General features: G+C 35.6%; 2 protein-coding genes across 4 annotated transcripts; one reads left to right on the plus strand and one right to left on the minus strand.

Moving 5' to 3' along the window:
* Positions 1-933: 933 nt before the first annotated feature.
* Positions 934-23,363, plus strand: LOC105278351 (guanine nucleotide exchange factor for Rab-3A). Of its 3 annotated transcripts, none has more exons than XM_011337384.3 (9): positions 934-1,137; positions 18,263-18,636; positions 18,981-19,266; positions 19,483-19,740; positions 19,837-20,075; positions 20,258-20,641; positions 20,922-21,024; positions 21,114-21,180; positions 21,326-23,363. In XM_011337384.3, exons 2-9 carry the CDS (start codon positions 18,296-18,298, stop codon positions 21,403-21,405), a joined length of 1,758 nt encoding a protein of 585 aa, XP_011335686.1. In that variant the 5' UTR covers positions 934-1,137; positions 18,263-18,295; the 3' UTR covers positions 21,406-23,363. The 3 variants fall into 3 exon arrangements, with proteins under 3 accessions (XP_011335686.1, XP_011335687.1, XP_011335685.1); XM_011337385.3 differs by having other exon boundaries at positions 934-1,129; XM_011337383.3 differs by lacking the exon at positions 934-1,137 and adding an exon at positions 11,446-11,671.
* On the minus strand, positions 22,752-26,715 carry LOC105278352 (methyl farnesoate epoxidase). Its single transcript, XM_011337387.3, has 8 exons — positions 26,459-26,715; positions 25,784-26,081; positions 25,073-25,261; positions 24,777-24,963; positions 24,598-24,715; positions 24,137-24,317; positions 23,765-24,024; positions 22,752-23,660 (listed from the first exon to the last, which is right to left on the minus strand). Exons 1-8 carry the CDS (start codon positions 26,538-26,540, stop codon positions 23,479-23,481), a joined length of 1,497 nt encoding a protein of 498 aa, XP_011335689.1. The 5' UTR covers positions 26,541-26,715; the 3' UTR covers positions 22,752-23,478.
* Positions 26,716-27,934: the final 1,219 nt, after the last annotated feature.

Here is a 27,934-nt window from a genome sequence, read left to right on the forward strand (position 1 = left end):
CTCTCTCGTAGGTCTATACACGTACATATACATCGGAGAGATGTGGTTGCATGTATGTGTGTGATTTTGATACAGCTCCGGGAGAATTGCGCTCTCCCGACTTTATAATGGATATACCCACGCGCATTGATAATACCGCAAAAAGAAGCTGCTTCTTCTTCGTCTTTCAACTTTTCTTCGAATATAATTTATTCTTTTATCAACTTTTTATCTTTTTATTATACTTTTTATTATATATAATGTATTTCAGAGATCAGAGAGAGATATAACAGAAATTTACAATAATTTTATTTTAAGTTGGAGTATACTATCATCTAGATCGATCTCTGTTCGTTGGAATTTTATAATATTATTAATAAAAATTCGCCAAGAAGAAAGATACAATTAAAAATGATTCAAAAAGACAGTACAGTGCCTCGTACTAAATGCACACTACATATATCTTAACAAGATTTACAAAAACAAGCGTATAAAAAAATGTTAAAAACCAGCTACTAAAATACAGTATTATATATATTGCCTCGTTTATTATTTCAAAACTGACAATAACGCAGTTAGTTATTATTGATAACAATAATTATGAATGTAATTACTCGACATAAACTTTCTTTAAAACTCTTGCTAAATTGTGGCCAAAAATTTTTATTTAAAAGGATGCTGGAGTGACTGCTCCAATGCGAAAGCGCCAAGCGTTTCATTCAGATGAAACTGGTGAAAAGTCGTAAGTGACGTTATCGACAGAATTGACATTACCAATTACAGGGTAAGTCTCAACGACTGTCTCAACCTTTTACCATGAGAGTTGGATTACCGACTGCAACTCTGATTAACTGAACGCGCATTACCATCGGCAAATCTCAGCGGCACTTTAGTCGGAGCATCGCCGACAGGTGGATTGCATGGAGCGCGTCGGCGCGCTCAGCGATCCGAGATGCTCCAGTAGTGGTCTGTCCCGCGGCGCGTGAATAGGATTGGGTCGATTTGCATCGCCGATGTGCCCGGTGACGTACGAGTGCATTGTAATCCGGAGACAAAACCCGGAAGTGATTCCGCGGCCTCGCCGTCCGCCCTTTCGACTTGTCGCGGAGCACGGGATCTTTCTGGTGCAAATGACAGGGCGCGAGCAGCGGTACGTGGGTACGTTTGGTCGCTTCCATTATTAGAATCGGACTGTATTCCGGATCGATACTGATTCTCTCGGCGGATTCCGCACGACGGATGCTGTACGAGAGATATTCTTTGTTTCTTATTGTACAGAGAAACAAGAATTTGAAAATTTCGATGGATTTGCTGATTGATTATTGTGTAGAATGTCCATTTTATATTTCTATATCCAAAATTGTTATTAATCTTTATTTTTTGTTCTTTTTGTTGTTTGTATAGTTCGTCGTTTAAATACTTATTTATTAAATATAGATTTAATTAAATAATTAAATTGTTATAGAATAATTTAATTGTATTCTCGCACATTGGAATATCACGTTGGAATTTGATATTCAGTTTCACTTAACTGGCTGGCGAAATATGTGGGGAAGAGAAACTATCATGTTTGACCATTTAAAAAGTAGGTCTTTGTCGTGTGATGTGTACTATCTTGAGTAACGCATTACCCCGAGAATTTTAAAGAGGATTTTTTTATAAGCCTAATTTTGTAATGCGTTTTTAGTGCATTATACAAGATGCTATATTCCACTTTCTTGTCGCGTGTTTCGGTTTAGTTTCATCCATTTGAAACACGAATAAACGGTCTTATCGGTTATTGGCAATCGCAAAATCAGTCGCGAGTGTTCGATCTTGGTAGGAACGTTTATTACTACCCGATAAGAGTATTGTTTATGGATCCATCGCATTAACTCGTTTATATTGAATTACCTCGCAACTGCTATGATTGAATTCGCGTAATGTAACTTAGGAAATTCATAAATAGTGTTTTCTTCAATTTTCTTTCAAGTTTTTAATTTTTTTAATGTAAAATTATATGTGTAATATAATAAAGCCGCCAGATAATTTTTTAATTTACTAAATTACATTATTACATTATAATTATATATCTTACGTATAATATAGCTTCTTTAGATAAACTTTTTACAGCGTAATAGTGTGAAAAATCGTAATTTATTATATTATGCACAGGCATTACAAGAGATGTATACTGTAAAAGGTAGCAGGATCCGTTAATAATAACGCAAGAGGTCTTTGTACTTGGCGCGCACTCTGGCGTTTATACGCGATTTTCTTGAATATTTTGCTGTGGCGAAATCTTGAAATGTAACAGTACTCGCAAGCACCGTAGAAATTTCTCCGCACTTTCTAATCGTATGGAAAAAGCAGTCATGTTTTACATAATTAAAAATTACCTTTCTACGAGGTGTTTGCCGAAGGAGAGTTAAACTGAGATTTCTTCTTCATATAACTTCATATAACGATATTTATGTATGATATTTCAACATTGCACGTGCTTGCACGCATGCACGACCAGTTGAATGATAATTTTTAAATATTGCATTTGCACTATATGTGTATAAGATGTACAATAGCATTCCAAACATTTTCAATGTACGGCGGAATGTATTAGTCAGTGCGTTACTTAGGGTCGTTACGAAATTCTACGTTACTAATACATTTTGTATGTTACACTTCAAAATACTTTCTATATTCCGCATTCCCGCATATAGGGAGATTTTATTCTATTAAACTTTTAAAATTAATTATAAATTTGATTTTGTTAGTAATCATAACTTTATAAATATAAAAGAAAGTTTTCTAATACAAATGCAACATCACAATACAATGCACATATATTAATGACTATCGGATTTTGCGTGTCCTTGTTTCCGATCAAATTGGAAGCAAAGTAATTATAATGGCATTCGCTGGTAATTGCGAATTTCAGGAAGTCGCGTGTACGAAGAAGTTCGTGCGAAGATTCCGGTTTTTCATTTAACTAGGAAATAAGAGAAAGTGCGATACATATATGTGTTCAACGATGAGAAAGGAACTTGGTGGATGCCCCCGTGTGTGCAACCAATTATTATGAAGCATCTCGTTAGAAAATAATTGATTCTTCCTGCTAGTAATCCAATAACTTCGGTGACGTTTTAATTATATTGAGTAAATCAGATCGTAAAAAAACGTCATTTGACGAATGATGTCTATAAAAGAGCCCGGAAATATGCCTTCTCTGACTGATGCTTTACAATATGGCAAAAGATATTTTATAGAATGGTATAATTACCGCCATTGATGGTGCATATAAATATATTAATATTATATAATGATATTCGAACGATTTTTAAAGATTATTATGTTCTTGGATAGAATATCTGAATAATTGTGCTGCTGAAATGTATTTATTAATTTATGGCATAGTGCTATCAAGAATTATGCAAGCTTGAAAGAGCAAAGATATTATTAACACTTCAACTCTTAAATTTTGTTTTAAGAAACAAGACGCTTGGTAAAAGAATTCGTTTCATATTTTCTGTATTTTATATGTTTCACATGGAATTATTACTGGCCTTTTCGTCATTTTTATTCCAATAATAAAAAATCATCCTATGTATATTGTACATGAATTATACAATAGACACGATATACTCCGCAAGAAAAAGATATAATATTTAGAATCACTGAATTTCATAAATTTTATATCTTTTTATTATACAAGAAATATAATCAATTTTTATATAATTTATTATATATAATTATATATTTATTTTACACCTGCAGAGGTCTAAATCCAGCCAAAAGCACGATTGTTATTAAGATTTCTCTCTCAACGCGAAAGCACTCGTTCTAGGTTCTCTCTTTCGAGGTGAAAGTTGACTTATTGTGCAGCGTGCGTGCAAAGTGTCTCAATCGAGTTTTTGCCGTGCTATATCTAGTGCTATATCGCTGAATATCGAAAAATTGGTTGCTTTTATTAATGCACGTTTCATTGATTGCCTCTCCGATCAGCGTTTGTCCAGTGATAAAACCAGCGACCACTGTAAATTATTTCACGTTATAGCGCATTGAAACATTTCGCAAGATTAAATGCAACTAAAATGCATAAAGAACTTCTTTGTTGAATGAATCACGTTGTGCCATAATATTATCATAAATACACAGATAGGCTTGCGCATAATTGATACCTGCGTCATTATCACCAAAGGAATGCAAGAACCAGTCCGCAAGAGTCATTGTACTCGCTTGTCTCTAACAGGCTTTAGTAACAGCAGTTTAATAATTCTAGTTATTTCGCGCGTAATGGCCACTACAAATTAGTACTGTGGAAGCAACCACTATCGTGAACGTAGTTACGTATACGTAAGTATGTATAATGATAAAAATATGTTAGCAGTTAACATACAGGATATCGAGAAATTAGAAAAATTGATACGGTCATTTATTTAATAACGGGCTACAGCTTTGTTACTCAACAAATAATTATCTCGATAAAACAAAATCTCTCTCTCTCTCTCTCTCTCTCTCTCTGATCGTAATTTCTGATCGTAATTACAAGGAAATTTAAGATTGATGTTGCTTCAGACATGATCAGAGTTCTTGTTTCCTTGTTTATTTATTCTCATATGTATTGAACTATTGAGTTAAAAAACAATTTAAAAAGAGGAATAAATCAGAAGAGGAACAAACGCAATCAAGATGTTTCATAGTTTGTAGCAATAAGAAGTTGAGAAAAGTAGATTGCTTTCTTGTCAAAATGTGACAATTGCCTTTGCGGAAATGTAGCAGGTTGTTCTGCTAACTGCAGCATTGTTTGAACGGAAAGGATGACGCAGGTGTCAGGAGGATTATTCTTCCTTATCAATGTACGGCCCTGAAATCCTGGGTGCCGTTACTCGAGCAGACCGTTCTACTTGCTCTTGCGCCAAACGAGATTTTGTCAGCCTTTCTAAAACCTTCCTGTAGAGAGTCTCCAGAGCTAGTGAAATATCTTCGAGACATCTTATTGTGCAAATTACATTGATGAAGTTTGTCTTTAGAATCAGTAAACTTTGATATCTAAAATAAATGTAGATATATTTCGCAAGATATGTTCATGTATATGTTTTCACTGTTAGTGCATTTTTTTCTCGCATATTTAATAATAATTTTTGTAAAATTTTTTATGGAAATCAAAGTACTGAGTATTCATGAATCTACATGATGGACATCTATATGAATAACAAAAACAACTACGATTGCGAAAGAATCATTTTGACAACTTCTGACATTGTTAACACCTGATTAACACTTTATTAAAACATTTTGTGCAATCTAGATCAAAAGTGTAACGAGCAGTACAATAAACGCCAACTTGAACTGCACGGTGCATAATGGGAGGAGAAATCTCACGAACCGTGGAAAGCGGTATGCAGAGATGTTAGTTATTCTAAAATGCCACGGGAGTCTTTGCGGTGCAAAAGTGACGGTACAGAAAAAGTCAGACAACTGTTGTAATCTTGAGAATTGGCGACGGCACGTACCGTACGGTAGACAAAAGGCGGCATGAGAGATTACAATGGAAGCGCGTGCGACATGTGCACGCTGATGCTCAATTAATCCGCTTTGTGCACTTCAATTCAAGAGCGAAGACTCCGGGAAAAATGAGAAAGAGGGAGGAGAAAAGAGAGGACTAATTGGATATTATACCGAGTTCAATCAGACAATCATGACCATCAGCCTGCGAACGCCGAAACGTCTCCCGTCTACGAAATTAACATGAATCGGATAAATTGATAGGAACTTTTCGAGGTCCACGAGATGATACACCTTTCATTCACTTTTCATTGCGGAAAAAGGGATCATTGTCATCCCATTGCGATTGTTGTTTTGTTTCGTCGACCGGTTTCACGGGGCGTCGCATTTCCGAAAACCGGTTCAACGAAAACCGGTCCTACGTCAGATTCTCACGTGTGTGTGCACGAATTATTGACGGTAACGGAATCATCGACAACAGAATCAGTCGATGACGAAGTGCGTGTAATGATCACACATATAATCATTGCCTCATGAACATTTATCGTATCCTCATGTTTATGGTTTCCTATCAATGGAGGCGTGTTTTAACAAAATCAATAATTATGAGATGATTTAATGAGATGCGCATAATATTATTGAACGATGATTGTAATGATCTTGGCATTTTGGGGAATCAATGGCGCATACGTGGACAGTGGAAAGTTTTGCAATGCGCATGCTAAGTTTTAAATAATTCGATAATTGAAACAGTCACGAATACGAGAAATGTATGACGCTCGTATTAATGTACGTTGATTAGCGTGGATGCCTGAAAATCGTTCGAGCGCAAACTATGACTGGTCATTAAAGTTAGACAAGTGGAACTAATCGCTTCTTCCACTATTCGATTCTACTTATCTGCATTACTGATGTATTCATTCTACTTTCATATTGTACAACCCTGTTCCAGGTTTCCTTTTTAGCATTGCTACATTTGATACGTCTCGATGCGTCTCGAATATTTTTCCGTTCAATACAAAAAGTGATTATTTTAATCATATTTTTCGAATTAAAAGAATTCCATAGTTTATGCAATGACTTACATAACTTCATGGAAGAAAAAATGGTTAAAATAGTGCGTATACATATCATTTTCAATCACCAATTGGTTTATTCAAATTCATATAAATAATTTAATTTATTACGAAAATTCTTGTTTTATTATATTGATCAAATAAAATTAATTAATCACTGTTTATTAAACGCGCTAGAATGTATCTTCTTTCACTATGGTTAAACGCACTAGAATGCATTCTTTTTATCGAAATAATTTTACTTGTCAAAATAAGAAAGGAAAATTCATTTAAACATATCGTATTATAATCATTAATATATCAATCATACATCAAACTTATGATCAATTTGTATTTCATCCACATTTCAACTGTACACTAATTTTCAATTTTTTTACAAATACTCTCAGAATTTTTCTCTACGCCCACACTTTCACAGTTTTATTCACTGATATTAAAAAAGTTTATTTTTCCGAATCTGTTTACGCACTGCAAAGAGGGCAGCTTTTGTACAGTGCAGCGAGGGAGAATATCGCGGTGCAATGGTAGTTAATGAACACGATCACCCGTGGAGTGCTCGGGCGAGGAATCACGCACGTACACGGGTACTCACGCACGCGTATACTCGCGTAGCGTGCTCGGGAGGAGCGCCTTACGATTGCCGCAAGAATTTTTACGGGCAAGTACACGGGAGAGCTATCTCGTTTATGAGTTAGGAGTACGGGAAGTTGTGCATCGCCGGGTAGCCATCGACCGTAGAACCCGTCGTACCGGTTTCCTCTGGATTCCGGTTCGCGCCGCGGTTCGACGGCATCGGGCAGACGTGAACGGGGCGATTTCTACCCTCGAGGCAGCCCTGATCGGATCGCTCAGGCATCATCTCAGTTCAGCGTTTCCTTTTAATGTTTATTTAACAAGTTTATTTAACAAATAGTATAATATCGCGCGTGTGCCTCTGCATTTTATTACTTTATTATGAAAAATTTGGAATTTAATATAGAAATTTTTAATTAAATCTGATATTTGTTATTCTATGTTTTTTTTTTGAGAAAATGAATATGAAATAAATATTCAAAATTATTCACACGTATATATATAAATTGCAAGAATATAATTAATATATAATATTATGTAATTATTAAAATAAAATAATTTAATACATTACGTAACTTTATATCTAGAGAGTTTCAAGGGATACCTTTTTTAAAAGTAAATAAGCTCTTTACTGTGAAATAAATGCGTCAAGCGGCCTTTTCCGTTCCACGGTAGCTCGTGCTATTTTTATTATGTCACGTGAGTTTGCAGGGTTACTCAGTGTCGGCGTGATTAAACGAAGGGATACTGTATTTCACTTTCGGGATAACTTGGCGAATTTCTCCCGCAAGGTGCATGATAGGTCGCGCATCTACCCCTTTCGAGATAGAGTGAATGCGCGACGCGCGTGCATGCAGTATCATGCATTTGTATCGCTGGAACCAGCGGAGATAACTAGAAATGCATGCGACTGCAACGCAGAGGATGCAGGTATATGCTGCTACATAAATCTCGCATGCTTTATCATACCCAGACGGAAGCGGCGTCTGTTCGTGATAAAATATCTCCGAACCTTTCGGTGATTTATCACTAGGACCGAGATACAGACACGAAGGAAGTATCTTCGTTGTACTACTGTAATCTTCTGTATATTACTCTAAATTAATATAATATGTACTGATTTATAATTACTTGACGGTTATTAATATTATCTTTTTTTCGTAACGGTTATTCTTTTACAATGATAGTATGAGGAAAGTAAATAATCTATATATGCTTTGGAAAAATAAATTGAGTATTGTGAACAACAATGTGACATTCTTAATTGGACATCTGTTGATATACTTATCAAAAAACGCGAAGTCTCGCTCCAATTTCGTGAGAGATATATCGTAAATTATTATATCTCAGTAATGGGCGAGACAATTCAAGTATAATAAGTTTAGCAAGTGTTTTTCCATTAAATCTTGTTTGCTTCATGCTATTTTTTAAAATCGTAATTTGTACAGAAAATTTTTCCCTTGTATTTAACACTTTGTCTTTGTATAAATTAGAATTTTGCGATTTTAGGAGGTATTCTGCGAGGGTGTGTAGCGATCCCACGGCTTTGTGTGCAGAATCACATGCACCGTACGGCATTTATGCTCTTTGAAGCGGAATAGACTCGCTCGAGTGCATTTTCTCAGGAGAATTCATTCCACCCTATCTATATGATCTTTAAACCAGTATATCATATATGCGATGTAATAGACTGAATCTGTACATATATTGTACTCGGCATTCTAGAATAGTTTTTGTTACTCTTATCATCAAGAACATCACAGAAATACATGATATTATGTTTTTCCAAACTCGGAGTCACGTTTTGCTGAATGCATGTTGGGGCATTGATATTAATAAAATAATGTTTATTTAATTACATCTGAAAAGCGAATAAGTAATAAATGTCTACTATATATTTCATAAATATTGGATTTTATGTAATGAGTAATTCCGGATTTTTCACATAAAACCAAATCGATTCTCATAACTAAGCTTCTCCAAATGCAATGGCTTTATTTAATATTTTCAGAGTTTCCGCTATCTCTCGAGTTATTATACGTTAGTTATTTTGGAATTTTAATTAAGGTTGGGTATATTGCGAAATTTTGAAAAATTGCATTGAAATCAAACCAACTCTGCAATTTGCTTCGTTCAATCGTGCTCATGCGGAAAGTCAGGAATGTTACATCAAGAACGCACAAGTAAAACCGCAAGTACGCACGACTATACAACTATTATAAAAAACACCTCATGCTATTCTCACGCATCTATCACAATTCATATAATTATATTCCCTCGTATTCTTCGCATGCGCCCGTGCACCCGGAATTCGAATTCAATCTCAGGAGGTCCGCCGGATGTATAATACTTTCTCAACTCGCGATGTACGCAAGAAGTTACGTGCGCGGGTTCGTCGAGTCGTTGGATGTGATAACGGGCGGGGGAAAAAGACCGTCGTAATAAAATGATAAACCCATTATGCATCGTCCGAAGCACTGTCCGCGCAGTTGCTCTTTGCGACCCATCTAACGACACGACCGTCTCTCCGTGCACGTGCATCGGCCGCTACGTGCGCACCGAGCCCTTTTGCATCGATGGAATTCATCGCGGCTCGCGCGCAGTCGGGTCACGGCCCGAGGGGAACGTGAGAGCATGTACCTACACATGATCTGCACGATACTGTCACGCCGTATAGCCACTACGTATAGGCACCGATACATACAAGCGACGTATGTAATATCGCGTATGCGTACGGAATTTCTATCGCGATGCAGGCGAAGTGCATGAAAGGTGCATGTTAAAAGTAAGCTCGGACGACCGCACGGGGACCGATCGCACTTTGACCTCTTCTTCCCAGTTTGATACCTGCAATCGCCTCCGGTTCGTGTAAAAATGGGTGGAATAGTTTTTTCATTGGATTTTAGAAACTCAAATTGGGAGCAACTTTTTTAATTAGTTATATGCGATGAACTTTAACTTAGTGAATAAAAGTTTGATTGTATTGGATTTCACATAGGAGAGGTCTTGAATAGTCAATGTCTGTTTAATCACATAATTGCATTGTGATTGCCGCAAGAAAGGTATTTAGCTGTTCTTGCGATGCAAATGGGCCACGTCGTCTAAAAAGTAGCTGCCAGTGGCAAGTGACTATTCAAATTAATATATCTTTTTGCAATGTTTATCTTATCAATTGTTCCATGTGCATAAAATGAAAGATTTAATAAAATCTTTTTGTTTCTATCATATTCTCTTTATTAAATTCTTTCTAATATTAAAAAGTCTTTATTAATGAATTTTCTACCATACAATTATCGCGGTAAAATAACGTAGAGACAATATTTGCTTTTCAAAGCAGTTTTCAAAAGAAAAGAATTGCGCCATTCGATACACGAGCGATTTTCATTCTTCATATGCGCGTAGGAGGTAACTAGTTGATGGTTGGCATTAATACTGCTAACTGTGCTACGCACGAATCGCCTTGCATTACAAGGGTCACACTTATCTCATTGAGCTCTATCAAACTCAATTATGGATGCTATAATTAACGTTCCAGTTAACCCACTCGAGTATTGATAGGCACGAGAGGGATGTGTTATCGAAAACTGTGTGTGGGAGGAATAGGCTTCCAGACGATTCAAGTGGTTGAGAGATCCGGGAAAGAAAAACGCTAAATATAAATGCACAAGCGAAAACACGTGTAGCGAGCAATTACGCCGGACGAGAATACAATCAATCAATAATGCTTCGCGAATAAAACCGAACACTCAACACAACACTTTTTTGAATTCATTAAGAGAGGCAATTGAAAATAATAAAAGAAGTAGAAATAAATTCCCGATGTTTGTTTTGCGTAAAGTGATGTTGGAGAACAATCAATTGTTATTCTTTTCAGGTACACGATACGCACACCAGCCAGGAGCTTGTTCACTCGAGTAGATGAGATTAGAAAATTGCTTGTAACAATGTACAAACAAATTTTTCCTCGAAAACATGCTTCATACGTTTTTCTCAGAAAACGATTTGATTGGAATCGCGGAATCAAGAAATTCAATGCGAACACGAAGTGAAGAGAGATCGTCAAGTGCCACTTGGAATGTGTCTATTCGTAGAGACCTTATCTTCCATTTTCCTTTTGCTCGTTCCCTTGCGACTCTCCATTCGCTCGATTTTATCTGAAATGTCATTATCAATACATATTACTTTCATGCGTACGTCGTAGTTGCACAACGTAATTCCTCTTGGACCGCCACCAGCAGGTTGATGATGAGCGGCGACGACGAGGATGATGATCGAAACGATGCCAAGTAAAAGGGGGGAGAAATCACTGGCAGGTTCTCTCTTCTAGAGTGGGAGGAAACCGCAGATTCAGTCCGCGCTGAACCGTCGTGAAGCGCGGATTCGGTGTGACGTTCGGCGTTCGTTCCACATCGAATCGATTGGCGTTTGTTCCACATTTGCCGTTAACTTTTGCAATCGTGTGACGTAATCGAACGGTTTTCACATTTCATATTTCTGAATGGACTTTGACGAATGTTGCCACCTTCGGAGACTGTATCATCCGAGAAAATCCCATCCGAAAGGTATGCCGCGCCACTTGCTGGAAGTTACGCTTTTGTTACAGCATCAATCGGGATGCTCTCGGAAAGCTCGTGCTCGAAGAGCGTATTTCTGTTTCTTTTATTCTCGTCTTGGAGGTGTCTTTACCCCTCGATCGATGATTTTATGCTCTATGATTTTATGCCGAGCGAATTATTTCTGGATTTCTAGAATTCTAGATTACAATTAATCTCGAATCTCGAATTGAAAAAATAATCGATAACAACTCGAGAGAATTTCTTGCTGTGAAATTGAAATCGACGCTGATTGACGCTGCGCGTCAGGGAGAAATGTAGATTGGGGAGCCTGAAACACGATGGTGACGCATGAAGTATGCGAACATCGTCAGTGGATTCTCCTTGCGCCATTGCGATGATAATGAGTTTGACATTTACCCTCTCTTCTTTCCTCCCTTTTTCATCGCGAGCAATTGGCAATTGATGTAGAGCAGTGTAAAACTGCATATTTTTCATGCGATCGTCAATTATGTTTTTTTCGTATCGAGCTAATTTTTAATTCCGAGAGCCACCGTTCGCGTTACTCGTGCGCGAATTTTACAGACGAATGTCGAATCTGGCGAAACTCGCACCCGACCTTCGACTCTCGATAGCAATTTGCTCCGGGATTGGCTGGACCGTTTGATTGATGGAGCGTATCGTAAAAAATTACATCGGTGCGCTTTCTTAGAAGAATATTTCTCTATTTGCGTCATCTGTGCCGATTGAAATTGCGTCGAACGTGCGAAATGCGCAATGGCGTTTGTTGCCAGAAGTGGATTTGTAACATTGGAAAGTGTCGAGAGAGACAGAAAGAGAGAGAGAGAGAGAGAAAGAAAAAGAGATATTTGCCGTGGTTCGTTTCATATACGCATCGCTAGTGGGTACTTTTAGTTACTGAACACGCGTGATTTATTCGTTTCCATTCATCTCGGCCTCGCCCGCTCGTCCTATTTCGGGATTTATCTGTTTGAGATCGCATTGTGTCAAACATGTGCCGCGTTATCGATCGGAAAGCCGGATTGGTTAGGCGATAACGCACCCCTGATTTATCCTTTCCTCTTGTTTGTTCTGTAAGCATTGTAATCACCGGATAATTTACTGTTCAGTCCTATTGTTACGGCGAAAAATGTGAGAATTTCAGCGTGATGATTACTTGAAAGCGAGATATATACTTAAATACAATTATGGTATATAGTTTTTTGATTATGAAGCAGAAACTATTTCTCTTGGCAAGTAATTCACTTCATAACAAAAATGACAAAGTATTTACTTTTATAATAAACATAACGTATATGTATGTAACAAGAATATATATTTATATTATAATAATTTTTATAAAGAATCTTACACTATTATCTTTAAAAATAATTATTATATAAGAAATTAATTTTAGATTTTATATTTTAATCCACCTTATTATTTATGTAATTATCGATTTCAATATTTTACTTTTATTTTCGAATATGTAGAAGTCAGTAACTGAATTAAAATATTAATGATATAATAAAATAATATTTCTCAGTAAACATCGAAAAGTTGTAACAGTGCTTAACATTTTTAAACCTAAATTTTTATTTTTTTGTAAAGTTTTAATTGTACAAGGGTTTAGGATTCTAGTCAGACAGGACATTGCAATCTTTACAGTGTTTTGCAGACGTCATGGGTATTGCAGACGTTGATTTAGTAGCGGATGTAACGCGCCAGTCCTGATATACGTGGGAAACAACTTCCACAGTTCTTTTCATACTGTCTTTTCGTAATCCTCCTACCATTGTGGAACGGCCACTCGTATTATCGTGGCCTTTATATTATATATTCATGAACATTACACAAAACACACACATACGTTCATCTTATATAATCATTTTTTGTTTATATTCTATCTTAACCATCTCTCTCTCTCAGAAATCAATGTGTGTGTACGTCTGGATTCATTAAAGTGTAACAATTTTTCTATTGCACTATTTCCGTTATCTTCGCCTTTTGAATTATGTATTACCATTCGCGAAGGTAACACACGTCTCGACAGCTTAGTGCTGCATTAATTATGCGGTGATACGATATCATCAGTCAAAGAGAAAGGAAGAGAGAGAGAGAGAGGGAACAGAGACCAAGAGAGAGACAGGGTGCGAAGTGAGACACTGCTGAATTAATCCACGCTATTGTCTCCATCATTCAAGACACATTATGTCAATTCTACAATCGGAAGCTATGCGACGTACTATATTGCACTTCCGTGCTGTGACAATATCTGCGATGTGTAATTGGGGAAAAAAGGCATAATACATTGCAGCATAGTGTGCACGTGTGTATTTGTCAATTGTGACACAACGAGCGAGTCGTACATCAAAGAAGGAAATAATGGCCTTTTATTACGCACGGCGTGCGTCATCATCGCAAATATGAAATGTAAGTGGAGATGCTTACAAACTGTCTCCACACACGTGTTATCAATATATCTAACTATCTGTTATCAATAAAGAAGTACCGCTATACTTTCTCAAAGGAGCTGAAGGTTACAACTTTATATTATTTAGCACCGAGGTTGTACATTTCTCTTGCGGTATCTCGATGCACAATAATTATTCAGCGTGAAAAAAAATGCAGCTACCCGCTCGCGGGGTGTCGAATTGCGCAAACAGCGCGTAAACTGACACCTTTCGACATTTTCATTTGACGTTTCGAAGTTTTTTTGCACGCTTGCATGCGCCTTGTGACACGAAACCTGATGACGTTGCTATCGCAGTCATTTTACCTTATCAAAGGCACAAACGGCCGTTATAAAAGACATTGCAGGCCATGTCAAAGCATTTCTGCGTATACATTTTTATGTCAGGATTTCGTTCTTTATACAGTGGACTTAGATCAGAATGCCATTGAGTTATTGCTAATAAAGAAAAGGATACAGAAATCATAAACTGCATATTTGTAGCAAAGAGCAGGAATACTGATGTTATATATTTATTGTATATGTACACATGAAGTCCGTTAATGGACTACTTAACAATGGACACGACCAGTGGCGAGCGGGAATTAAATTACGCTTCTGTTACCGGCATTCTAGGTCATGTGATTGAAATCTATGTACTTGCTAGTTTATTTTTCAAGGCAGAAGTATTTTTAACGTTGCATTATTATATTAAACCTTGATCTGTCGATCGCCTTCTTACAGGATCAAAGCCAGTACAAGTCTCGTCCAAACAATTAATTTTTATTTTCGAGTTATTTTAACTTTAATTTTAATTCGTACTTATATAATTATATCGCCATAGTGAGGTATGCTGTATGTATCAATGAAGAATCTGTTGACATTATTCGGATGAAGGCAGTGGATTGTGATGGAGGACGCAGTTTGGTATCTGGTATTCTGGGTTTGCCCACGCAAAAAGTTTATTCGGGAATTCTGACTCACCCTTTCTTCAGATTTCACATGAATGATATAAAAGTATCTCGATATGGCATAGCAAGTTCGTTCTGATTATAACAAATCTATAATGTAAAAAACTTTGCAACAGGAAACATCGGAAAATTTCTTCTATGATAAATTTTTATATCATTAGATGAAAAAGGTATATAAAGAAAGTGTTAATTAATTAATTATTTAATCAAGCATCAATAAATATAATTTTGTCTATAATCCTATTCGTGCTCGATATCGTTTGTATCATTCAATAATAATTTTCTGCGTATGCGAGGAGAGTTTTACTTTGATTATCACGTTCCTATTGCCATTTTCTAGAATCTGTGAGACTTTGAAGCCTCCGCAGAGCTTTATCGATAGTAAAAGGATCCTGCTTTGCGCTCTCGTGCGTTCTTACTGTCGTCTCTAGAAAATGATGAACGGTCTTGCGGTAAAAGGAAAGGCTTTCTCTCGCTTGTATTATATTTGGCGGATGAATGAAAGCAAATACAGTAGACAGAGTCGTATCTTTCCGCCGTTGTCCTGTGCACCACGCGTAATTCACGGAGCGTGCTTGCGACTGGTACGCGGTCGCACGCGGCTTACACGCTCGTGAGTATGCGTGGCGTACACGTATCACATATATGAGACAACAAATGCATACACACTCACACCGTGGAAATATCGTCAATTTAGATCCGTGTGTAACTGGCACACACGAAGCGTGAGAGAGCGCAAGGCCAGGGCCGTATGCCTTGGGAGTTTTATCGTGGATTGTGATGAGTTTCTCGCAGAATATTCTCTGTAAATTAATTAATTTGGATTAATGTCGCCTGATAATTGAGAGTGGGTTTATGAGTCTTTGTTGATATTAAAATAAGCGTGAATGGAGTGCAGAAATTTTATTTTTTTTATAATGTGTTACTTTTTATTAGAAAAAGTTGAAAATAAGATAATTCTTGAGATATATCATTCGTAAAATGTAAAATAATATATTGACGTATAATTAAGGCAAGAATATACAATGTTCCTTACAGTATTTTGCAGCACTCACTTTTGTTTAAAGTAAAAGAAGTAAAATTTTTATTCCAGACAATAATTTATTCATAGGAAAAATAATATTAATTGAGTAGATTGTGACTGCAGAATTGTTAAAACTCTTAATTTTTTTGGATTACCCTTAATTAAAAAAAAGAATATTTCAGTGTCGCTTTATTATAATCTGCGATTATATATTAATGAGCAGTGTTCGCATAAGCGTAACGTGTACTCGGCTGTACCATTCGCCGCCTTCTCGCGCGATCACGATTTAACTATGACGCAAGTCCCGCGCGACCCTCATATAGCCCTCAAGGAAATCATCTCCGTAGATTCCACGGCACTGGTTGTTACATTGTTAACGGTCCTGTCTCGTGAGAATATGAAGAAATAATACGTGTAGCATTATGGAGAATTGAACGAGTCATCGGTATCGTTTCGTGACTCTGATTGTAGAAATTATGGTGCATTATGTAAAATGGGAGAAGAATGATAAGAAAGACAGTTGCATTAAAAAATTGTGCATAACATCCCTATATATGAATAATAATGATTTTGAGGAAAATATTACATGATCAGTATATTTCGTTATTTGATGATGTGCACGTAAATATGTGGAAGAAATATGTAAATAATATGTGGAACTTCACATTCGTAACTGGACTCTGAAAACAACAAACTTTCTCTGTCTTTTTCTCTCTCTTTCTTTCTCTCTTTCGTTTTCTCTCTTTTCCTCTTTCTCCCTTTTAGCGCTGTTGCAGTAATTTGATGGATGTATGCAAATCAAATTGCAGCATACCCTTCTCTGCATGCTTTTCACGTCAATTAGCGTTATGAAGAGTTAAACCGGAAGCATGTCTATATTTGCATTCCATGCATTATTAAGACAAAAAATGGTGATTAAAACTGGACGAGTTATTAAAGAATTTTGATTAAAACATTGTAACAGTCGTAATTTGATAATTGATGTGAATTAATTTGACAATAATATTGTAGAATATGTTATCGGATTTTTAATGAAAGTCTACTACTAGGGAGAAATTATATTAACAGTTTACAGTAAAAAGAAAGATCTGATGAGTTCTTAATTATTTTTGGCATTTTGTAAAGAGGGCGTATGATGGAAATATCTCCTCTAAATGTTACGTTCACATTCATGACATGATATAATAATGCGAGGATTTGCGTGCAGCACGACAGCGTCTGTTCCTTTTCATTATCTCAAATTGTAGATGCATTACAATAGTTAATAAACATTAAAGTGGATCAGCGAAACAGTCGAGAGAGATTATTCAATCAACACAGAATTTTAACATGTGTTAGTTTCGCATTTAAATAACGTATAATATACATGTTTTATATTTATTCATTTGGTTTAAGAAATGTAATCAAAATAACTGATTGTACGTTTAAAAGATGACTATTTAATTTGGCTAATTGAAATTCTGTCGTGAAAATTTATTGCCATTGCGTATTGACCATGACGAGTAATAAGCTTATTCAACATACGTGGCCAGAGTGATAACAAGCTTAAAATTTTCAAAGTACGCTTACGTAAGACGTAATCACCAGTATGTGCGTGCCTGCGTCCACATTGATGCCCACGCAGAGTTCACTTAAGTTACTTATAAAACAAGGATTTTCGGTGTGGTTTCATTGAAGAAAGGCTTCTGTGGTTCATCCGAAGATCGCAACATGTTAAATATCAGACTCAAGATTAAATGAGCATTCTTTTGCGAATAAACACCTGCTTTAGAAAGCAAGAATACAATTAATCATTTAGAAACTATCATTTCATATTTAGCTTAAGAAAGTTTAAAAAATAATTTATTTTTGCGATTTCCTATCTTACATTAAGTTGAACAATTATAATTTAGAGTTATTTATTTTAACCTGATTCTCTAAATGTTAGATTTTTGTTAATGTTATATTAATAATATTATTAAGAGTCATATTATTATATTTGCTATTCAAAACTAATCTATGATATCAGCATTTAGAAATTTTTGTGGTGAATTATTTCTAAAGTGAAAAGCTACGAAAAATATAAAGCATTTCACAAAGAATGTTTGGAAAAGATTAAAGAAACTGCTGCGCGTCTTTCGTGGAGTAATCGAGACTTTGAATGTTTCATGAAGCTTGAAGACCTCATCCAGCCAGAGTGAGGCACGATGAAGGAGGTTCAGGAGCAGCAGCAGCCAGAGTCAATGGAATCCAACGAGTCAGTTTCCAGCTCAAATGAATACGCCTATCGACCGCTCACGACGAAGCACAGAAGAGCTGGAAGTACCGGGACAACTGGAGATGAAGAGTATACTACGGACGAGGACGAGCTTTATACGGATGAGGCTGACTGCTCGATTGGTGCCTCGCATCCGCCTCATCCCATTCTCAAGTCGGATCTCGCGAGAGCAGCCACAGATCTCTTCGGATATGCCAGCAAGCGCGAGGATGAAGACGAGGAACCCACTAGTCTATTCGACGAGGATGACAATAAGTTCCTAGGTGACAGGTGCGTGTAGATGATGCGTATAGATTTTTCTGCTTCCACATGAATTGGAAAGGATATTTATAGTTAATGATGAGAGAGATATTGATAGTAAAGTTTTATTATGTTTGCATTTTAAATATATTAAATATAGCAACATACACGCCCAAGTAAGTTTTCTTGCAAACAAAGAAGCAGAGAGAGAGAGAGAGAGAAAGAAAGAAAGAGAAAAATTCTTTGTTTATAAAAATAAAAAGTATATATTATGCTTTAACTTTTAATTGATGTGCAGTTATTAAGTTATTATTTATAATATTATAATATTATTTTTGAGAATAAAATCATAATGGTTTGCGCACGCACTTCAGTTCCAGCTCAAGCAAAACTCCATTATTCACGTACAACGACAAGCTGCAAGGAGGAGTCTTAACGAGACATCGAGCTCCATCGGAAGAAAAGAAATCATGCGACAAAGTAAAATCTCATGAGCTAGAAGCCTTGGAGTCTCAAACGCAATTCAGCAGACCTCTGGATTTTCGGTTGAATGAAGTTAAATCCGCAGGAAGAACGAAAAACGAGACAGCTGATACGGACGTGACGAAAGACCATTCTCATGAGTCTCTGAAGAAATTCTCTCTTCCTAAAGATACGCAGGTAATTCGATATCTTATTTTATTAGAGGCGAATTTTGCGAACTGTTTTCACACGTTATAAAAATAAGAGAGGATATTAATAAAAAAGTCTATCGCATGAATTAAATCTATCTAGATTATATTAAATATAAACTTGTTAATATCCATCTATAATATATTTTTCCTAATCGGGCGATTTACAAAAATTTGACAAAGATATTTGTAAAAATGGTTTTAGTTGGAAGCGTCAAAAGCACAAAAGCAAGAAGCATCGTTATGCGTTTCTAACAAGATCAGCAGTCCTCCGTCGCCTACTACTTTGCAATGGGGGAGGGCAGTGGCGGAGGTAAAGGAACACGCGGTGGCGAAACTGCAAGAGGAACTTAAGAGAGCTCACGAGGAATTGAAATTGAAGGACGAGGAGGTTGCTAGGCTCTCGCGGATCAGACAAGACGTAGAAGCCGAGCTCGAGGAACTCACTGCCAGTCTCTTCCAAGTTAGTCGCCACTTTCGCATTAAAATAAAGAAAAAATTACTTTAAAGAAAACTAAAAGATATAGTTCATATTATTTACATGTGACATGTACATTAGGAGGCACATAATATGGTTCGAGAAGCTAACGTACGTCAGGCGACGGCAGAACGTCTTCTGGAGGAGAGTCGCATGAAATCGGAAGTGCTCGCGGCCGAAGTAGCAGCTTTGAAAACTTTGGTGCTCACATCTACGCCATCGAGACCCAATCCTCATTTGCACCCTCAAATTGACACAAAAGGACGGGTTGGCAGTGGAGAAGAGAGTCAACAAGGACTTTTCACAAAGAAACATCGAAGGTAATGATCAATTTTTATTTCAAGTTTATGAAAATTTTCCGGATCACTGTAATTGTGATAAGCGTGGAGGAAGAAATAATAATCGTGTGTCACAGTATATGTTATAAATATTTTTAGTTTTTACAAGATAAAAACTCCAAATTAATAGCAAGTTAAAAACATGATTTGCAATTTTGATGCAGATCGCCGTCCCATTTTAATTTGAAATATGGTCGAGAGACTTCACCGCCCGATTCGCCAGTGAAAGAACAAAGGCCGCCTTTACCGACTGACAAGGAAGCGCTCGAAAGAGACTGGAAGCGAGATCGCGAGAAGGAGAAAGAAAGGGAGTGTAAGGACTTCGGTTTAGAAGTTGATCCGAGAGTGCACACCGAATTCCTGAGATGGAAGGCGAATCCCTGCGTCGACAAAAGCGATTGCTTCGTCGCGCGAGTATTCAGAGAGGACATTGACCTCTGCCTTGACTTCCCTAATAAAGAACTAGGAGCCAAAGTCAGGCAAGCCGTTTTGGACGGCATCATATTTATTGAAGCGGTCAGCGACAAAACGAAGCTTGCTTTTCCCAAGTACGTTTCTGTAAATATATTACTACATTGAAATATTTAACATTACTCGCACAAGAGAAACTTGCAAAAATATTCGATGGCAAGATTACAAATATATTGTGCAGTGTTGCTATAATTTTGTTATAAAATTAGATTCTTTTTTTAAATATTGCGATATCGTGGTATCAGTCATTGCAATTTTATTATAATTATTTTATTATAATTATAATTATGGATTATTAGTTAGGTATTATAAAAGATGTGTTTTCCATGTGACATAACGACAATATTCCGATTTCAGAAAATGTGCACTGTTAGAGGCACCACGGCAATGTCATTATCGGATGCGGCTTGGTGATCAGGAGAATCACTGGTACTGCATTTCGCAAATCTGTCGCAATCGCGTAAGTAATCACTTGAACTGATTTCAAGCTCTTTCAATTCCGCTCTATAAGAAATTAGAAAGTTAATAACAAATGAGGTTTTGTTTCAGATTATAGCAGTATGTGATTTTCTGAATTATCTGAGATATGTCGAGCGTGGTCTTGTTAAGAGCTCAGGCAAGTTTTACAATAGAAATATCTCAAACAATAAATAAACGTGCTTTACTTATTATTAATATAATAATAATAAAATATAATTTAATAATTTATTAAAAAATTATGTATACATAATTATATTGAATTTCATCATTTATCGTTACAGTTCATGACGTTTATTGGGAGATTACGCGGCTGAGAAAGGAAATGGTATTTGCACGGTTGGGTCTGGCGCTGTCGTCCTGAGGTTCGCGTAGACGGGATGTCATCTAATTTCGAATCAGTTCGAGCCAGGAAGTTACTAACGTAGGAACAGAATCAGTCCGTGGATTGCGCAGAAAATCGACATAATTTAACGATCTCATCGATTATCGGTCTTTTGCGCAACGAAGGTATAGTGGCAACCATTTTGGAGGAATATCTAGAGTCTCTTTAATTCTGTAAAACAGAAATCGCTGTTTCCAGGAAAATTACGCCACTATTCAGGAAATTGTTTATTGTTTATTCATCGTTGTAAAATATTTTTAGTTTATTCATGAACTTGCCCCTTTACATATTCACGTACAGCTCATGATTATTCAGCGAATAATTCTACCACATCGAATTATTTCTACATGCAAAGATATATACGAGAGCACATTTGATACGAAGTACTCAGTTTTACGGCACGTGAATTTCTTCGAAATATTGGTCGTGCTCTAGATCTAGTTGCTTGCGAGCAAGCTAAAGTGTTGACGAAGCTGATTACAAGGCTGTGAATGATCTTAACGTGCTGTGAGATCAGACATCGTCGACGGCTCTCCTACACGAGGAATGTAAATAACAAAAGAGATTTTCGAAATATATTATTATATCATTTTTAGAGATTTACTCGAATCTCGTAAAACTTCTTGTTAGATTCAGGTGGATTACGACGGTTCAAATTCTAAACTGTCTATTCCATGAGATAGTTGACGATTTTAACAATCATATTTGTATGTATACGTGTGTATGTTGCGTGTATGCGCGTATGTGTGTGTACAGATACAAGTTTCCGGTCGCGATTTGGTATCAACACATCGACAAGAAGAAAAGTTCGAAAGAATCCTTAAATTATTTATGTTAATTAGATATGTGTTTGTGTTATATATGGATTGTAGTTAATTCGTTGTTGTATTATACCGTTTTTATTGTGTCTTGTTTCACTGTATTAATTTATTAGTCTGTACATTATATTATTAATTGCACTCTAACTAATATCTTCTATTGTACAATATTAAACGAGGTCTGTGTAATTTTATTGAAACTTCATCGTGTTCGTACCAAATCTCGAGATCGTAAAATTGTCATTTAAACTTACAATTAGTTGACACTCTCAATTATTGGATCATGACTGCATGTACTTTCGATATTATTACTCTCTTAGAAGAGAGTTGTATCTATGTGGACCATATGAATCTCCAAATTCTATTTAATGTAATTAGAACTCGGAACTTCCACTACATCGTACAATGAATCTACAGATTTCTCACAACGCGCGTCTGACTGTGCAAAAATATTTGTTTCTCTAAAAATATTGATATTGTATATTGAAAGTATATGTTTGTTTTTCCTTTTTTTAGGAATCATGTTAATATATCAATCAAAACTGACATTTATATATTTTCTGTTTTGCTATATAAGATATATGTATACATTTTGTTTATTACGAAGGTAGAGACTTCCATTGCTAAATTATGCTATGCCAATTAATTGCTCGAGGTAATAATCTCTGTAAAAGTTTTCTGGTCAATAAGGTTGAAGACTTGAATCGTTGAATTATAGATGTACAGATAAATAATTATTCTAATATTGCGAAGACGATACCGATCTGTTGATAAGATTTTTATCTCAACTCTATTGTCTTCCATTATTTATCGCTCTCATTACTACATCGCGCTCTATATGCAAGTAAAGTTGAACGAAGGATTTATATAATTAGTTAATCGTTTTAATGCCAAACGTACAACTTGTGGCCAATGATAAAAACGAACATAATGTCCTTTTTTCCTGTGGAAACATGGGAGGCATAGAAAGATTTCTTATAAGCATTTCCTGTGAATAGAAAATCTGTTAATTGTACATCAAGTGTAAATATAGAATCTTCTAATATTATTTCAGGTAAAAACTTGTATTTAAAAATGAAATAAAAGTTATCGCCATTGTACGACGATCGATTATTGTAATCCTCTTGAAAAATTGTCATTATTTAATAAAAAATTTCTACTTCAAGAATATATCATTTATTTTCTTACTCGGATTTTACATCAGTTATTTACTACAGCGTACATATTAAAGCAGTTACGTTCTTTTGATAGCAATAATACTTATGTTAGGTGGCGCAATCGTAAAGCCATCGACGCCGTCTAGGATGAGATCAGGATGATTTGGAGATAATACGAAGTGAAATTTCTGTAGCAGGCACGCTGTGAATAGAAATACGCTGTTCCTTGCCAAGATCTCACCCAAACACTTTCTACGACCTGCAGATGTTAAAATTATAATCTTTAATTTCAAATATAAAATGGAAAAGAAGAAGATAGAGATTTCTTCATGTATACATTTTTATTAAATTATTTATAATTACCTAAGCCAAATGTTATTACCCAAGGGTCCTCGACGTACTCTCCTTTGTCGTTAATAAATCTTTCCGGTCGAAACTCTCTCGGATCACCCCAATGCTTCTCGTCCATATGAACACTTCTGAAATTAGCTAACAAGGTATAATTCTTTTTTATCTCGTAGCCCAACAGGGTAGTGTCCATCATTGCACGATGAGGGATCGAGGTAGGACCGACATTTGCTAATCTTGACACTTCCGCTATTGTCGCGTTCAAATACGGTAGTCTGGAAATTGACAGCCATATATTCATAACATAATTTAACATATTCATATCATAAAGGTGTTCATTTACGAATTAATTATAGTAAATATAATAAGTGATATAATTGCGTGTACTGATTTTTGTACGCTATGCGAGGTAGCGCTTCTTTGCCCAGCACTCTTTCGATTTCTTCATGTACTTTTCTCTGCACATCTTGCTTCACTACGAGGTACGTTATTATAAAGCCAATTGTGTTGTTCGTTGTTTCTACACCGGCGGTAAAAAGGTCTTTTACGATGCTAATTAATTGTTCCTCTGGAACGAGAGTTTTAAGGTTATTTGCGCAATTCTGGATATTTAACGCATTGCGTCGGTATAAGATGTATTGCAGCGAATAATATAATATTTATTTTTAAATAATACTACGTTTTTGTTTTTCTTTCCGTTCTTTTTCGTTTTATCTTTATTAGTTACATTATATACAACTTTATACAAATCTATAACAAAAGATCAAAAACTTTTTAAATTTATGTTTTTCTATTACATAAAATTGTTCTGTTTTTATTTGTTTAACTATTGTTAAAACATTGCATACCGTCAAAATATGAAATGACCGAATTTGATTGCTTGGTGTCCATTTCTGCTAAATAAACGTCGATAAAATCCTTGAATTCGCCCTGCGTTTTGGTTTGCTTGTGTCTCGTTATTTCACTCTGAAATAAGATATTGTGTGGATAAAAATTACGTTACTATAGAAGAGAATGTCGATGTTACCCAAAAGAATTGCGACGTTTGTGCCAGTCTTTGATTTAGAACTGTGAATCCAGTAAATCCAGGCATAATGTGCCTTAGAAAGGGCAAATGAGTCAATATGCCGCCAGTAACATTACTGTTTCTAATAAGATCGTTTACTATTGATAAAATTTCCATTAGTTTAGGATTTTCTTTGTCCAAGTCAAATCTGTAAGCAAATTATGTATATTCTTATGTTGTAGGAATTTTAGTAATTTTTGACAATATAATTGCGTGTATATAACGTTGTATATAAAGTTTTGATTGTTGCGACCTACCTTGATCCAGCAACTAATGTCCATAAACTATTGAGGACGGCTATCGAGGTAATATTATGCAAATTTGTAATTGGTCCTGATTTGCTCAGTGATTCTATTATGCTTGTTAAAGAAACCGCGTCCTTTAGTATTATGTCTTCCATAGCAATTCTTCCGAATCCAAATTCTTTCAACGTTCTCAAAACAAATCTGAATATAATACAATGCAATAATTTGATTGGTTTCCTAAGTTTTCATGCAAGAAAGGAGTTATATAAAGGAAAAGTACATTAAGTGTTACATAAACTGATTGTGAGTAATGCTGTGTAATTTTAGAAAATTAATATGAATTACAATTACAATGAATGAAGCATACAATTTTATGCTGGTTTTAAAATTTAAACTTTTTAATGAAACATGAGCCGAGATTTTATATAAACATTGCAGTTTAAAATTATAGCCCTTTTTATGTTTAAACGGTGTCTTAGTAAATGAAACAACATTTTTAAGAAAAAAATATTTATATAAATCTCTTGATATCATAGAAATTGTTAGAATTTTAAAATTGATTGTTTTTTAATGCATTTCTGGAGAATAATATAATGAAGAAAATATCTAATTTTTAAGAATAAAAATTTTTCATATTGATTTTTATAATAATACGTCCTATATACTTAAATTAAATAAATAACACAGGTTGTATAAAGCCCATGATAAAAGAACGCGAAATACCTTCTTTGATCTCGCCAGACATCGCCATCAGTGAATATTACACCTCTCCGTACACCCCCGGTCCGGTGTCTATGTAAAAATCCATCAGGCCTACCATCGAATTCAGGTCGATTCATCATTTCGATCACGGCATCTCTACCGGACACGATGATCAGCGGTTCGGCTATACCAAGTTTCAAGCCAACAATGGGTCCGTAAATGTTGGCTAGACGACACCAAGCGTGAGAATAAAATTTTGTTTCGTTGACGAGACGTTTCACGTCGAGTATATTCCCTAGGATCGGTAAGCCACAAGGTCCTCAAATAAAAAGATAAAAGAATTTGTGAGATAAAGTTTAAAAACATCTTATATGTATTTATGTAATAAATTGCGCGTCGACATAAAATATCAAATTACATAAATCAAAAATAAAAAATGAAGTGAATGCTTTTAGTAAAAAGCAAAGAAACATTCTTTCGAAATAAATACATAAAATATAGATACTATTTCGTATTATTGCATTATTATAATATGAGTACAATAGTTTATTTTTAATACATTTAATTTAACTTAAATTTAGTACATTTAGTGCATTTTCAAACGTTTTAAATTGTTAGATAATAAGTCTCACACACAGAATTTAGATTTAGGATTTAATTTATTCAGTAAAATTGCAACAAAAACTATTTCTTTACCTGGAGGAAACTTTAGTGGTCGTTGCCAGCCGCTTACAATTTTTACTATCAATATTATTGCCAGACAAATTATCAACCACATTTTTTATTTATTATTCAACAGCAACGAGAATAACGTTACACACCAAACTTTACTATATCACGAAATCGCCTTGCATTTTAAGGAAACTTGAAAATACTTGCGATCGTAATCAGAAATAAATAAACGTCGCGTCTGCAAAATGAATACATAAAATGAATGTTTTATAATCTTGCGTGGAAATTGTCATTCACAGCACTCGGCACTGATTGTAACTGCATGAAAACTTAGTGGAAAATGTACTATATATGGAAAACAGTCCTTTCACTATGATATATTAGCTAAGACGATTATGGCTCAAGGTTCTTGTCGTACATGAAATAAGCATCTACGGACTTTTCGCTTGCGACAGTCTGTCTCTTGTATTAACCAGTATTGAGTTACGTATGTTACTGCAAATGTCCAATTACAGTGTAATGTATAATATTCTGCAACAATTCTTTCACGTCTTAAAATATGACATGGTTGTTTTTTTAAATAATAGTTTTTTAAATTATATGTTTATTATTAATATTTTGAAAGTTATGAATAACAAGACTTTACGTACGTGTTATATGATATATAACCCATTTACATGCATACAATTTTTACATTTTATTTTATCTCTAATTATTTTAACGTTAATGTAACATTGATTCGACAATATATTATACATCAATTATCCAAAAGTGCACCTTTTTTGTGACATATTTTGCCACGTGACACACTATGTTCAATTTTCGCCATTTTGGTGCGCGAAAAATTTTGTATTTGCCATCACTGGTATACACCATCCAAGTACAATAAGGCTCATAGAGAGACGAAAGTAACGTATAATGCGTTTATGCATTGGGTATAAACCGATACTAATATTGACGATTATAGCGGCGCAAAGTAATCACAAAAGTATAAGCGGCAGATGGAATCGTAAAGCGGTACCAATCAATCGCCCACATCGAAACGCAAGACGGTCCTCATCTCGGCATACGAAGTTCAGCTAACACCTTGCGCAATAGCATTTACGATATTGTGCCCGCATGCACGCGATCCTTTAATCTTTCTTTTTTCGTTCTTCGGCTCGTGCCGACATTCGTCTTCGTCCTCTTCCGTCTAACGTGCAGGCCACGTCAAATCGAAACGAGAACGATCAAACAGTCGGCCGCTCGTTGTAACGATCGCCGCGAGCCACTTAAAAACGCCGAGTTAATTCGCACGCAATTATCCGGTTGAATTGCCGAATCGTATTTGTAGTATGTAGGTTGTTGACACTGTTACGACTATTGGCAGTTTGTTAATAAATTATGCCCCCGCGCTTTATCGTAGTGACGTTTTTAGCACTTATCGATTGGAAATAATTAGATGCAAAGCAGATGTGTAACTGCGTTACATTGAACGGGAAATGATTAAATAACTTTTTG

The sequence above is a fragment of the Ooceraea biroi genome, chromosome 10, assembly GCF_003672135.1.
Source record: "Ooceraea biroi isolate clonal line C1 chromosome 10, Obir_v5.4, whole genome shotgun sequence".
NCBI classification, from domain to species: domain Eukaryota; kingdom Metazoa; phylum Arthropoda; class Insecta; order Hymenoptera; family Formicidae; genus Ooceraea; species Ooceraea biroi.